The 15014-nt window shown below is 52.3% G+C and overlaps 4 protein-coding genes across 4 annotated transcripts; 2 read left to right on the plus strand and 2 right to left on the minus strand.

Moving 5' to 3' along the window:
* Positions 1 to 147: 147 nt before the first annotated feature.
* Positions 148 to 756, minus strand: PODANS_5_6337 (uncharacterized protein; the record flags this gene model as incomplete). Its single annotated transcript, XM_001905100.1, has 1 exon — positions 148 to 756. One exon carries the CDS (start codon positions 754 to 756, stop codon positions 148 to 150), a length of 609 nt encoding a protein of 202 aa, XP_001905135.1.
* A 2610-nt stretch (positions 757 to 3366) lies between these two features.
* PODANS_5_6340 (uncharacterized protein) lies at positions 3367 to 4776 on the minus strand (the record flags this gene model as incomplete). The annotated part of the gene is made up of 3 exons (XM_001905101.1): positions 3367 to 3430; positions 3485 to 3586; positions 3650 to 4776. 3 exons carry the CDS (start codon positions 4774 to 4776, stop codon positions 3367 to 3369), a joined length of 1293 nt encoding a protein of 430 aa, XP_001905136.1.
* A 1866-nt stretch (positions 4777 to 6642) lies between these two features.
* Positions 6643 to 10788, plus strand: PODANS_5_6350 (uncharacterized protein; the record flags this gene model as incomplete). The annotated part of the gene is made up of 1 exon (XM_001905102.1): positions 6643 to 10788. One exon carries the CDS (start codon positions 6643 to 6645, stop codon positions 10786 to 10788), a length of 4146 nt encoding a protein of 1381 aa, XP_001905137.1.
* Positions 10789 to 11745: 957 nt separating this feature from the next.
* PODANS_5_6360 (uncharacterized protein) lies at positions 11746 to 13651 on the plus strand (the record flags this gene model as incomplete). The annotated part of the gene is made up of 3 exons (XM_001905103.1): positions 11746 to 12310; positions 12371 to 12997; positions 13056 to 13651. 3 exons carry the CDS (start codon positions 11746 to 11748, stop codon positions 13649 to 13651), a joined length of 1788 nt encoding a protein of 595 aa, XP_001905138.1.
* Between the last annotated feature and the right edge of the window lie 1363 nt (positions 13652 to 15014).

Raw genomic sequence — 15014 nt, forward strand, 5'->3', positions numbered from 1 at the left:
CCGGTGAAGGGGAGGGGGGTTTTTGAAGGAGGGGGGGGGAGGGGGTTTTGAATGGGGGGTCCGCGGTTGAATCCCAGCGGGGTTACCCCCACGTTGGGTTTTCAACAGAAAACGAGAGAGTGTCAGAGGAAAACCGAATTGGTGTTGTCATCGGCGGAAGAAGACGGAGTCATTGTCGCTGAAGTCCCGTGCTTCGAGCTCTGCATCCCTTGCTGCGAGATTGGCTTCGGTGAGGGCGAGTGTCTCTCCTTCAACAAAGTCCGAGTCAACATCGTCAGAGGTTGAAACTTCGGCACGTCTGAACTGTCTTTCACCACCACGACCTCCAGTAGGTTGTGGGGGTGCACCGCCATTGAAGCCACCACCTGGGGTTACTCCGAATTGACCGCCTCCGTTGGGAGGAGGGGGGGCACCACCCCGACCGCCTCCGTTGGGAGGAGGGGGAGCACCACCTCGACCGCCACCGCCTCCTGTTTGAGGGGGGGGAGGTGCTCCGCCACGTGATGGTGGTGGTGGTGGTGCACGTTGGGGACTACGGGCCTCGATTATATCATCCAGAGAGCGAGCAGCCTTGCTACTACTGCCTCGGCGGGTGCGGCTACCGGGCTGCACTGCAGGGAGTGCAACTCTTCCGTCACCAAGGGCCACTCCTCTAGCGGAGACCCCATCGGTCGTAACATCCCTGGTGTTGAGGGCCTGAGGAGCAGCGTAGGCGCCCAGCGCTGCGGCAAGCACAATAACGGAAGTAATCCTCATGTTGGAATCAGGTAGGTCGAATTGCCAGAATTGACGCTTGTTGGTGTGTTGAGGTGCTAAAAAAGTTGGAGTTAAAAAGGGTGTATCGTGTGAACAAGCAGTCAAAGCTGCAACGAAAACGAATGGCTGACCGGCAGTCAAGACAAAGGGTGGGATTGAGTGCCAGACTCGAAGGGTGTGTGGAGGAAAAAGGAGATGAGAGATGTGCGGGATGGGCTGAGGACAAGGAGAGGGAGGATCGGAATGCGAGCTGGTGGTGTCTTTATAAAATTGCTGACCGTCGATGTGCGACCTCCTGCTCCACGTGAAATTTCACCCTAGATGTAACCACCGGAACAGAGGCGAGCCGGGCAATGGGGTCGAAACGCTGTGAGTCAAGTCTGTTGATTTCGAAAGTTTTGAGTCCGGTTTGAAATTCTTCTGTAGCAGGGAAGTGCCAGCAATCGACGACAGGGGAGGGTTGGCTCCAGAGGAGAAAGGCAGAGCTGCTGGGGATCAAATAGAGGGTGATGTTGATGTTATCTATAGCATTTTTTGTTCGGTTGTTGATTATGTGTCTTGTTAATGTCGACCTAATCCCTCAAATAGAAGCATTCAACCTACAAGCCACTTCATGTCCCTTGGCAAGCAGTTTGGCACGGTAAGACATCTCTTCCTACTTGGCGAAGGTTGGCAAAATTGATTCAGATTTGTAACGCATGACTCGTTCGGTGGTCGGCATCGTGGCAAACGGGAAACCTTCTGAGACGTAGCTGGATAGGTCTTGCTTGTTAGAGATTAAACACAGAGCCAAAGGACGCTGATAGAAAGCACGTACCTCCCAGTGATGCTACTCTGACACCTGGTGATGATTTGGCGAAAACAGCAGCGTTCGGAGTTGATGGGGACACATGTCCCGGCGCTGTGCATGTGATCAATCCGGACGCGCCTGTTTGCCAGTATTCCTGTGCGTCGGGCAGTCAGCCTCTTTCTGATTATCCTCGAGTTCGAATTCCTGCCGGTTTGGCAGGGTACGAGATGCGATGCGATGCATCCGTGAGAAAGAGAGCAGAGGTCATTCATGTCCACCTCTGCTAGGAATATCCAACAATTAAATGAAGGCCGACACAGTGGACAAAAGAACCTAGCACTGCAAAGTAAACACAGAATATAGTTAACCTTGCTAACTTGCTATGTGAGTGTGGAAGGGGCCGAAGGGTTGCTACCTAAGGCACCTTAACACTTCCAAGTGGGTGGGTGCCGAAAAACAAATTCCTCTTATCTTATCCATCTTTCGATCTTGCCACTCCTTAACTCTGACATATCTCCACTTTCAACTACATTCGCTCCAGCCTTTCGTTGACTAACTTTTGACTGTTCAGCTTGTTCATGCCCCAAGAACAGCTTACTAAATACAATAGAATAGAAAGTTTCTCGCATCCAAGTCACCGGATTCATGAATGTACTTTGCTCAAGAATAGGATCATGACCCCAGGAGAGCAATGCATCGGTACATGGGTTTCATGGGGGTATTCAGGGCTGTTAGGAGGTCACTCAGCATATATTAAGCCAACATCCCATCTGTGTCAAATACTCTTAGTTAGGTATCTTAGTCAATCAAGCCTCATAACCACATCTTTCAGCATACTCGAGATCATGCTTGTCGGGCTCACGAAAGACGTGATATAGTGATGAACCGAGGGAAATGGTATGCTTGGGTCCTGGCAGATCAGCCAGTTGCTCCCAAGGTCTTTTTTGGTGAGCAGAACAGACTGGATAGCTTGACACCACCAGACTTTCATACGCGTTCTTATACCTCTCCGCAGTCCCTAGCGCTCACCAGCGCCTTTATCGGTCGTTCCGCAACGAAGCAGGACCGCTCGGCCACTGGCCTGAGACGCTGGCTCGCCTAGCCAAGCCCCTTAGGTTCAAATATGGAGGTTCTTCGGGTGTCAACCTCCCGCCTGATTCAGGAGACGAGCCTGACGAACAGTCCCAGACGGAACCGGAGTGACGACTATACACAAAACCCCTTAACCCTGAGGATTGGCGCCTGTTCCCAGTGTTCCTTTATCGGCACCGACATATGCTGAATATGTTTTGACCAGGATTGTGAAAGTTCTCAATTACATTATTCGAAGCAGAGGATTGATTGCGTTGAATGAAAGAGTAAGGGGTTAAATACGTCCAAGATGGGTCATCTACTCCACCTCGGTCTAAGGCTGACCAGACTTTCCTTGGCTGGTGTTTTTACTGTTGCATGACAACCCGACGCCACTACAGAAGGCCTTATCTTTCAATAATTTCATCTAGCTGCTTGTATCCCAAGTCAGGCATTTTTCGGACTGTCGTGCTGATGGCTTCACGAGATATTGAAACCCTTGATGTATTCTGTGACAGCAATGCGCAGCAAAGGTTGGAGGGCGATAGCTCGGGATATACATTCATTATTGACTCCTACCAGCTACCACACAACAGCCGGACTTCTCCTCTGCCGAAAGTGTCAGACAAACAGATTAGCCGAGAGTTGGGCGTCTTCAGTTCAGCCAACAGTATGACCTTTGGACTGCCTTTTTTTCATCAGAAATCACCTTATGCGACTGGCCACCTACTTTCAATCCTGCAGCCGGGTCAAGGAAAACTACCATACGTTGATGACCAGGCATCGTACGTTGGTTTCAGCATTAACTGCTGTCTATGGTTCTGTTAGTTGACCCTAAACTCATGGAGATAAAGCTAGCTGACTCACAAATGGCGCCTACGAATTCCAACATTTCCACCATCAAAGATCGGCAACACCACAGCTGTGTTTAGGAGGTCCGAGAATGGCCTTTGGAGGTCGTATGCCGAGCTGAACCCCAAATTTAGCAGCTGTCCTTCACTTCATCGCTGTGACCAGTGAAGGAACACTTACATCCCGACTGCATTGATCACATCCGTACAAGCCTTAACAGCCGCCTCACTGCAAAACACCTTGGCCGCCAGAGCCAGTTCCCTCCTGGCATCATAGTCACCCGGTCCATTCTCCATAGCGTGAGCAGCCTTCCATGTCAGTGCTCTCGCAGCTTCAGTCTGTATCTTTACCCCGCTCAACAGATCCGCAAAAGCCTGCCTCTCCAGCAGTGGCACTGCCCCTCCTCTGTTGTCCTCCTTGGCAAATTTTAGCGCAGCATCAAAAGCAGCCCTCATCAAGCCAACCCCCATTGCCCCCACCAAAACAGCGCTCCCATCAAAGGCTCCAAACGCTACCTTTGCTCCCTGTCCGGCCGGACAAAGTACATTTTTCGTCGGAACTCTGACATTAGTATACCTTACGTGAGGTCCCGATACACTCGTATGTCCCGGTGTAGCCACATGTCTCAACACTTCAAAGCTTCCCTCTCCATTCCTATCCAAATCAGCCCTCGTAACCAAAATGATCATCACCTTGTTTTCTGGATCTTGTCCTTCTTCCAACGGAGTAGTAGCATCTCTGCAAACGACACAAGCAAGGTCACACCCCTTGAAATCCCAGCCTGCGCAGTTAGTAGCCCACATCTTTTCTCCGTTGATGACCCACTCATCTCCTTCCAGCCGGGCGGTTGTTTGGAACCCTGGCGCGCCCTTTTCAAGGGCATTGGCTACGCCACCTGGTTCGGAAAAGACCAGAGACGCAAGGGGGCTACCTTCACCACTGAGGAAAGGGGCAAGGAATTCTGCGTGCTGAGGTCCAGCAGCGAGGTTGATGGGTGTGAGGCCGAGACCAGTGGCGAAGATGGTGAGCGCGGCGGAGGGTTCGACGGAGTAGCATTCTTCTACTAGGATGGCGGATTCAATGAGGGTGCCGCCAGTGCCTCCATGAGCAGGGGAGATTTGGCCCTTGAGAATCCCCGCAGAAACCGCGGCGGCATAAGTGGGTTGTGTTGATTGGAAGCGTAGAGGGGAGTTGGGTGGGTGTTGAAGATAGGTTTGCCGGGCTGGCATCAGCAAATTGCGGGCCAAAGACCGGGCAGCTTGATAGGTTCCCTTCTGGGAAGCGGACAGGTGGAAGTCAATGGGCATTTTGGGCGAATGTTGCTCACAACGACAAAGAGGGATGCTCTTTGGGTTACACAAGAGATAAAAGATGATGAAAGAAATTCATGAAAGATAAATGACAGGGAAAGTAAACTTGGGCATCACGACCCTTTTGAACCCCGCAGCTGAGGTGGTTCTCTTTCTCGGCCATAACACCACAATGACTTGACCCAAACAAGCGAAACGAACGACAATCACAAACCAACAGCCGAAGACTATGCATGTGAGCACGTCTAGCGTTGCAGTGCATTGGTGGAAAGCCCACCATCACTGGCCGTCGAGGTGATGACTGGCGAGCAGACAGGGGGCTGAATAAGTGGGACGGCATGATTCGCTGGGATCACTTTGAATTTCAACACTATTTGTCTCAGCTGATCTAGGGAATATCCTTCGAGTTACCTACCCACCACATGAGAGACTTGGTATTTGTGAAGAATCGAGTCATCGAACTGTGAGCGAAAATGTGGTGATATTTCTGAAGATCCAAGGCTACTACTACCTCACAATACTTTGTGAACATAAGGAAAGACTTAAACTTACAAGGCACCCTTTAACATCAGATACCTTATCTGGTAGCATAATAAGAGCTCTTGTGATTGTTGAACTGGTCGCTGATAAAACTCTAGGCACAATCTGTTGGCATAACTAGCACATTCACCTTTCGTTTGATCTGTTTAACAGCCTCAGCTCACTGTAGGGGCACTTTCTATCACGGCTGTGCTTTGAGATTCTTCCAGCCTTAAGTCAAGATCAGGTCAAAAATGAGGAGTTAAAACCCACGGGTCTGTAACGTCCTTCTCAAGAACCCCTTTCTGCTATTTCTATTCCTTGGTACAAGTAGGGCTGAATACGTAGTTGGCCAGGGTCATCAAGAGGAAGCATCTTTTCATATTGACTTCCATCTGATGTGATTAGGACTAAAGATGTCCTGTGACTACAACTTCAAGGAACAAGGTTCGTGTTTCACCTGGCTTCGGTCTTTTTATATTGATATCCAGTGTTTTTGAGAGCAGAAAATGCCTTTCGAACATGCCCAAAGGCTTTCTGTCAACAGGTCATCAGCAGTCGGTTTCTGCAAAGAGATGAACAGCGGTATTCTACCAGTCATCTTATCGCCAATTAAACTGGGGTACAGCTGAGCTTTTGTCGAGGCTAGAAACTTCTCGCCAATCTATTCAACACCCAGTTGTCAAGCCAGTTGCTCTCGACGTTATCCTTACCATTTGCAACTTCAACTTGGGTTCCCACAAACCAACCAAGTGTTGCCAACTTTGTTATTTTTTTACCTACATCACCCTCGCCCAAAGTCAACAGGTTCGGCCAACTACGAATCAACAGGCAAGAAGTTTGAAAATTGTGCTTCCCAAAACCCGCCCATCTACAAGCATCAACTTCACCACTAGCTCCTGCCCAAGCAAGAGAGCGACGCGGTTCCAGCTGTTGTCAAATTGTAAGTTGCCTTCTCTTTCCTGTGGAATCACCGAGTATTGACATTCATCACCTCGGCCTTCCTCCTGCACCCTACATCCTGACAGTTTCTGGAAGCCTGGAACTACCTGAGCACCAGCCTCATCGTCTAATTTTACTTTCTACAAGTCACTTGACGCTGCAAACTTTCCTTTTACCTGCTCCTGCCTGCGATTGCCTGCCATTAGTTGATTTTGTCGGCGTACACTTCTATCACGCTCTTTTCCTCCCAGCCATCACCTCTTCCACAAATCCTTCCCTGCCTCTCTCCTCCGGATTCCCTGCCCACCCAGCTACACATCTAAACCCACAGATATTTTCTTTTCACACATTTTTACAATTGATTATCCCTAACCGCTTCACCAGCTGATCGCAACCTCACAGATGGCAAGCAACGCACGCTACCCGCGGAGTAACGCCCGCCGACAAAGTGGAAATGGAAACCGCGGATGGATGTGGCAGAACAAGCCCTCTAACAGCAGCAACAACGGCCGCGATGACGAGGAAGACGATTGCCCCCCTCGACCCAACAACAATAAAACCTATGTCTCGCTCATTTCCGACGACGAAGACGAGGAGGAGGAGGACGGTAAGGCCGCTTCCCAGAAAAGAAACGTTAGTTACGTCGACACCCCCAACACTAGTCCAGCCACGAAGAGAATTGCTTCCTCGTCTGTTTCCCGGACCGATCGAACTCCCTTCGCTGCTGCCAGCGCTGCACTTCCTGCCAGTGGTTTTCGGACGCCTCCTGCCCCGTTTCACCAGAACGACACAGTTACCCAGCTGGCTGCACGGGTACATGAGACGCAAGATGAAAATGAGAAGTTGAGGGTGAGGATGGCTAATTTCGGGATGATCACGGCGAAGAAGGATGCAGAGATAGCCTCGCTCCGCGCGATCATTGAAGAGAACCGGCAAACGGCCGCGAAGAATTCTTCAACTGGTATCGGGCCGGTCCAGCAAAATGCCAACGGGCAGCAGCAAGCTTCGCAAGGACCAGCTAAGCCATGCACCAGCTGCGGTGGTACCGATACGCTCAAGCGAGAGGTCGCCGACTTCACAGTCAATCTCGCCAAGGCGAGGAGCACTGTCGTCCACCAGCACGACGAGATCAAGGAACTCAGGGAGGAAGTCAAGACTAACAAGGCAGCTCTCGTTGAGGAGCGTGCTGCGGTAGCCCAGCACAAGATTAGTATCGACCAGCTTACTCTCAACCTGGAGGCTGAGCAAGCGACCGTAAAGAATCTCCACACGACCCTAGCCGAGAATCAGGTTACCATCGACAATTTGAACCAGCAGCTCGCCGCACAGAGTCAGGAGCTTACCTCGAAAAAACAAGAGCTGGATGCGCAGCGCCAATGGTGCTCTACCCAGGGCACAGAGCTTTCTGAAGCCCGAGCTACCATCGCGGATCTCAAGAGCCAACTCGCCTACAAACAACACGAGCTGGAAGTCGCCCGATCACAATCGGAGGAAGACAAGACCTCCATGGCTGAGCTCAACATTGCCATTGAAGACTTCAAAAAGCAAGTGGCTAACGGCCAGGCGTCCCTCGACAATGCTCGCACCACCCTCTTTGTCAACGGCACAATCATGCAGGATCTGAAAGACCAGGTCGTCGCTACCAGCGAGAGCGACAGCTCTGGAGGCGCAAACAAGGACAAGAACAAGCTTCCGGACCTTGAGGCAGAGTCACTGAGGGTCAGACTTAAAGACTCTGAGCACGAGATTGAGACTCTGAAGCAACGGCTCGACAAGGCTGAGAAGGAGTGCGAGGGGTTCCGGACTAATTACTACAAAGACCAGCAAGAAAAGAAGAATTTTGGAAGTAATCTCAGGTCTGTCTGGGAGAAGGAGGACGAGGCCAACGCACGCGTCGAAGGTTTGGAGGAGGAACTGGCTCGTCAACAGCGGCAACTTGTTGAGTCAGAGGCTGAGTTGAGACAGCAGCAAGAGAGGGCTGGTGAGTGTGAAGCGAGACTTGAACAACAGAGACAAGCCTTTGATCAAGAAAAGGAAATGATGGAGACCGTGATCGCGAGTCTCGAAGACGAGTTGACCCGCCTCAGGTCTGAAGCAGCACCCGAGATGGAGACACTGAAAGCCACTCTCCAGAGCGTCAATGAGCAGCTTTCTCGCGTTCAATCAGAGAGAGACGAGGCTGTCAAAGATGCGAATGGGCACAGAGACATGTACCAACGCCAGGCTGGCAAGCTTGAGTCGTCAAAAAAGGCATCTGACATGTCTCGCGCTTACGTCACATCGCTCAAGAACCAACTCGCCACCAAGGGTGAGCAAATCGCCCATCTCGAAGAGAAAGTCAAGGATCTCGAAGTTGAACTCGCCGCCTGCCAAAACTGGGCGATTGAGGGCGAGGCGCAGAGGGTGCAAGCGCAGGAGGAGCTTCAGAGGCACAAGGCGCAGGATGACAAGAATCTGGAGACGATCAAGCAGAATGAGGCAACCATTATCCAGCTCGACACAGAAGTGGCTGGTCAGTCACAAACCATACAGGCAATGCAAGCTACCATTGCCGAGCTCCAAGCCCAGCTACATCCCGGCAATAGACCCGGCAACCAAGCCGCTATCCAATCCCATACCGCCCATCTCGAGAGTCAGATCCAGCAGAAAGATATGGAGTTGGCCTCAGCCAAGGAGCAACTCGACCGGCTCTTCAACCAATACAACGACCTCACCCACGAGCGGGCGAAACTGGCGGAGAGTAACAAGACATTGTGTACGCATATGAACAAGCTAGGCGCGGAAAGGGACCAGGCGTTGCATACTCTCGAAGCAACCAAGGCCGCGCTGCTTCAGGCTGAAGACGACGCCGACTTTTTCAGAAGACGGGAGAAGGCCCTTGAGGAAGGGGACGACCCGGAATTTGCGCACATGGAGAGCGAATGGGCGCCTAAACTTAGGGATGCCAAGGCTCAACATGAGGAGGCGTCCAGGGAGTTGGAGAGATGTCGGCAGAAGGTTGAGGAGTTGCAGATACAGTTACAGACTGTCTCTCGGCAAAAGAATGAGACACTCCGGCAACTGGAATCCAGCAGAGGGCAGTTGGCTAAGTTTCAGCTCACCGTGGAAGACCTGAACAGCCAGTTGTCCAAGGCAGCGGAGGGCTGCATGGACCCAGCCGTGTTGTCCAACTTGATGGAAGCGGGGAGCACGATCGACCCAGTGGTCAAAGACATGCTGCAAAAGGCCAGAGAGATCCAGTCCGCTGGTGACATCCCCAGAAAAGATGGAAATGGAGTTTCTTCCATGTTTGTTGACCCTCTCCTTTGTCTCTTTGGTTTGTATTTATTCTTTGCTAACTTCCTCTGCTCCAGGGAACCCACTGCAGATGTGGCCATAGTCCTCCCCATGGCCCTCCGAGCTGAGCCGTTTCCAGATTGCAAACTCAAGTCTCTGAAGAAAGAAGGCCTCTACAAAATGATTAGAGACCTAGAAGCAGAGCACGAGAGGATTGATGACGCGATCCGGGCTCTCATCATGCGTGTCAGGGCTGAAAAGATCAAAACGGCGGCGCTGGAGAAGGAGGTGAGGGTGTGGAAGGCGATCTCAACGACAAAGGACATGCTGATTGACCAAGCTACGGCGCGGCTTCTTGGTTCCCCTCATGGAGCGGAGATCAAGGATCATGCCGACTTTGGCTTCGACCTCGACTTTAACGAGCGGTCCCCAAAACCGGAACTCGACGTAGAAATGATAGACGTCATGCCTCCTCGAAAGTCGTTGGTCATGACATTTGGCCCAACCCGGAAGGGGTACCAGTGCTGGAAGGGCGACGACCTCCCTGGCTACGATCGTTTGGACGTCGATGCCAGCAAACAGGACCGGCTCGGATACTTGACCGGCAAGGGGAAAAGCATCGTCAAGTACCTCGAAGATCGTGGTTGCCCTCCGCATCCAGAGGTTCCTGGTCCGTCTCCTGGCCCTATAATGGTCTCGGCTCCTCATTCTGAGGCCAGCATGGACATTGACGACGAAGAAACCGGCTCGCGCTACACCGCCAGTGAAACAGCCTCCTCTCCGCTCCGACCATTGGCACCTTCGTTGCGTTCGTCAAGCTCTCACCCCTCCCCAGCTTCGCTACCACCTGTGGAATTGGGCGTTGCTCGCCGCGGTGGTGCTTCCTCCATCCATTATGAGCCACCAAGCACCCCGAGCAGCACCCAATCCTACACCAGCGCCGTGTACCCTGCCCCGACCTCCACTCCATCCCATCGAGGGTTTCCAAGAGGGAGATACACCGCCAGCAGGTTCAGACCATCCTCCGCTCCGGCGTTCGCCGAACCAAGCTATCCTCCCCGTCGCACGTCTGCGCCCACTAGCACTCCTCAGAGTTGGGCTGCTGGTGATTTTGTCGAGCAAGACGACATCGATATGGAGGTCTTGGGGTCGGGCTTTACCATGGAGAGTATCGAACAGCCCGAGGAGCTAGAGCCAGAGCCTCCGACGGACAAGGGGAAAGGGAAGGAGAGGAGGGGGTCCGGATCGGCAGAGGGGTATGGGGTTGATTAACTTGGTCTTTTGAGGGCCTTTATCCTCTCCAAGCTAAGAAAACGGAGATTTTCTGCTATCTTTCATCGCTTTGCAACAAAACCAGGACGGGAAAAAGGGGGAACATGCATCAATTTCAGGCGTAGTTTTTCTGGTGGCTTTGTACTTTTATTTAGCATTGCATTAGCGGCACGGTGCCGCAGGATGGTACCCATTTCTTCTGCATGGGAACGGAGTCTGGGGTGGCAAAGGGAGTTTTCTTGTAGTTCTATGATGATACCGGGGGAATGTAAATGCGGGAAGGATGCAGTATCGTTGCGGTTATTGCTGGAGGTTGGAGTATAGTTTTGTAGCAGATATATGGACACATATATTGAGAACCATGCTGTTTGTGAATCTCTGCCTATGTCTTCTGACCGGAGGACAGGCGTATCGGAAATCCCCAAGTTCCACTTCCTCAATCTCCACATGAAATCTGACGCTTATCTACCTAGACGGGCTGAATGAATCAGTTATGTCGCAACCGATGGCCAAACCTTAGATAAGGCCAAGGGAGACAGGAATCGCACTTTCCTGAGAGTTGATATGACCCCGCTGTTGTCTGTTGTTGTTGACTTGTGGAAGGTGCAACCTGTACCTACCCACCTCTTCAAGGCCGACACAGCAGGAGCAAGACACGAAGAAGCGTCCCACCGGACCACAGAAAAACGTGCGCTTTCCTATCTGCTCAAGTCGTCTTAACTCGAGGCAGGAACCTGTCCTGACAAGCCCCAATCCCTCCGCCCAAACACCACTCGCACCTTCTCGGCCGAACTCCTCCTCCGCTTCCATATTCGCTGCAAACAAACAAAGACGATAATCGATACCGACAAGCAGAATGGGTATGTTATTCACTATTTTCTATTCCTGTATTTCACAAGGGAAATAAAACTGACAGCCAACCCAACAGCGGATAGCGCCACGACAGCTGCCACCTGTATGGCCCCGGTCCGAGACGTACACAAGAAGTCAACCGGGATCACAACAATCCCCAACTATGAGCCCTCTTCGGAACAGGTCAGAGAGACGGTCAACGGCCTGGTGCTGCCCACCGAGGAGGAGAAGCGGACCTTACGTCGCGTTGCCGGGAAGATGCCCAACACCTGCTACCTGCTCTGCGCTGTCGAATTCGCCGAACGCGCCTCTTACTACGGCTGCAATCAAGTCTACAAGAACTTCATCCGCGCGCCTCTTCCCCCTGATGGAAACGGCACTGGTGCCACGGCTCCTGGTTCGCTGTACACCGCCGGTGCGCTTGGTCAGGGTTCTGTTGTTGCCAGCGCCATGACCGAGGCCTTCAAGATGATGGCCTACACTCTGCCGGTGCTGTTCGGTTGGATGGCCGATGCCAAGTATGGCCGGTTCAAGATGGTTTGCTGGGGCGTGGGCATCTGCGGTGTCGCCCATGTCATGATGGTTTTGTCCTCACTCCCACCTGTTCTCATGGCGGGCAAGGCTATGGTCCCGTTTGCCCTGTCTTTGTACATGTTGGCCATCGGAGCTGGTGAGTACAGATAGGTAACCAACCGAGTACACGTTTGCCCCCTCACTGACACACTTCTAGCCCAGTTCAAACCCAACATCTCCCCAATGGTCATGGATCAAAGTCCACACAAGGTCGCACATGTGATTGAGCAGAACGGCGAGAGGGTCATCGTGGACCCCGAGGCTTCTATTAACAGCGTCATGCTGTGGTTCTATCTCCTGATCAACATTGGTGCTTGCTTCGGTGTTCCCACCACCTACCTCGCCAAGCTGGTCGGTTACTGGGCTGCGTACTTGATTCCCACAATCTTGTACCTGATGCTTCCCCCGCTCCTGTGGTACCTCAACCCCAGGCTCATCAAGCAACAGGCCGGCGGTTCGGATCTAGGCAACGTGTTCAAGGTCTTGGGCGACTGCCTTCGCCATGGTGGTATCACCAGCATCGGGCGTAGCGGGTTCTGGAACCAGGGCAAGCCAAGTGTGCGTCTTGCTGCTGGCAGCACAAAGCATTATGGGTATGACGACAACTTCGTGGACGACGTCCGTCGAACATTCCAGGCCTGCGGTATCTTTGCCTTTACGCCCATATACTACATCAACGGTAGTGGCATTGGCGCCGCAGCCAATGCCTTGTCTGCCAGTCTGGATACTAAGGGTCTTCCCAATGATCTGCTGGACAATCTGAATTCCATTAGTATTGTAATCAGTAAGTGTCGCCCTTCTTGCCATGAGCAAGTATCACGCCTTCTAATACAAGCCTGCAGTGGTGCCGGTGATGAATCATCTCGTCTATCCCTTCCTGCAAAAACGCGGAATTTCATGGGGGCCTATCAGCCGTATGACGTTTGGTTTCGCTCTCTGCACCGTGGGATCATCGGGCTTCGCCATCCTCCAGTATTACGCCTACAAGACATCGCCGTGCGGGTTCAACGCCACGACATGCGCAGACATTCTCCCTGAGGGCTCGGTAACAGTCTCCCAGGTCTCATACCTGTGGTATTCCATCCCTGTCATCGTGAACGCCATCTCGGAGATCTTTGTCAATGTCACGTCGTATGGCATTGCGTACAGCCGGTCGCCCAAGAACATGAAGGGTCTCGTTTCGAGTCTCAACCTGATGATGGTTGGCGTGTCGGCAGCTGTTGGGTTGGCGTCTTCGCCTGCGATCAAGGACCCCAACCTGATTTGGGTGTTTGCTGGTCCGACCATGGTTGGGGCTGTGATGACGGTGCTTTTCTACTTTACCTTTCAGCACATTGACAAGGAGGAGTTTGTGCTCAACACGGGGGGTGAGCTGGATGGTCTGGATGCCGAGGGGAAGCAGGGGACTGGTGTGTTTGGTGAGAAGGACAGGGTTTGAGGAATGGTTGAAGCATTTCTTGGCTCCACGAATTCACGCAAAGGCTGTGAGGCAGCTATCATGACTGATGTCAAGGGTTGGTTTTCTTTGCTGAATGAGGCGGTGCTTTATTGTATATGAGGCCATTTCTGTTTGTATACTAGCAAGGTTGGGTTGTTGGAGTTTGTCGGGTGGATTACTTGCCTGAGTTTGGGCATTCTTGTATACTGCGGAAAATTACGCCGCCAGTGTTTTTGCAAAGTACACGTCTCTTTTGCTTCGATGTGGTGATTGTTATCTAGGTTTGTTGCGAAATGTCGCCCACCAGATTTTGTGTTTTGCGGCGGTGGAGGGTTATGGGTGGCGCCGTCTCGTGTGAAATAAACTCAAATCCAGGCACAGAACAAAGTTTTAAACAGAACCAAAAATCGGTTTAAATTCCCCTTGACTTCCAGTTCCCGTTCGTTCTTTTATAATCCCTCTTTCAGAACTGTTGCAGCAATCGCATTTGGCGGTTTTTGAACCCTGAAAAACTTTTTGCTGCAAGGTTCCACAGTCAACCTCGTCTCTTTCACATCACCGCCCATCAACACACACCCGCGCAGCATATCCCCAAGAACTGCGGTCGATACAAACAATCTTTTACCATTTCTTTCAGCGGCTAAGAATCATGACCACAACCGAACAAGCCGCCGAAATGACACCCCCACCCTCTTCTCCCTCGCCAACAACAACCCCAACCCCAACCCTCTCCACCCTCGCCCCAGAACTCCTCCTTCACATCCTAGAAGCCATCCCCTCAGCAACAACCCTCTCCAACTTCCTCCGGGCCTGCCCCCAAGCCTGGCGCGTCTACGCCAAACACTCACAGCTCTTGCTCCTCCGGCTCGCACGCTACCGCTACGGTAATCCCACCCTCACAGCAGATGAGATTATTGCCTATCGAGCCCCGTTCGACATGCCGTTTATGCAGCGGATTACCAACGCGAACAGGTTGACCATCTTGACGGATTGCCCCGGGAGTTTGGACCACAGTCGATGTCAACAGGTTTATTTGCTCATGGGGGGTAGACAAAAGGAGGAGTGGGTGCAGTTGCCTAGGTGGGCGGAATTTGTGGAGCGGTGGGGGAAAGCTTGGGAGGGGAGGGAGGAGAGGAGGGTGGGACGCTTGACTGTGAAGAGAGTGAGGTTTTATGGGGAGATGGTGAGGTTTGTGGCTGGGTGGGAGAGGTGGATGGCGTTGGGGGGACAGAGGGGGAGGGGGAAGGTTATGGAACGGGAGACGGAGATGCAGTGTTTGGAGGAGCATGAGGAGTTTTGGAGTCGGAGGGGGAGGGGGAGGCGGAGGAGGGAGTTGGAGTGGGCGGTTACCGCGGCTGGACCC

The sequence above is a fragment of the Podospora anserina genome, chromosome 5, assembly GCF_000226545.1.
Source record: "Podospora anserina S mat+ genomic DNA chromosome 5, supercontig 8".
NCBI classification, from domain to species: Eukaryota; Fungi; Ascomycota; class Sordariomycetes; order Sordariales; family Podosporaceae; genus Podospora; species Podospora anserina.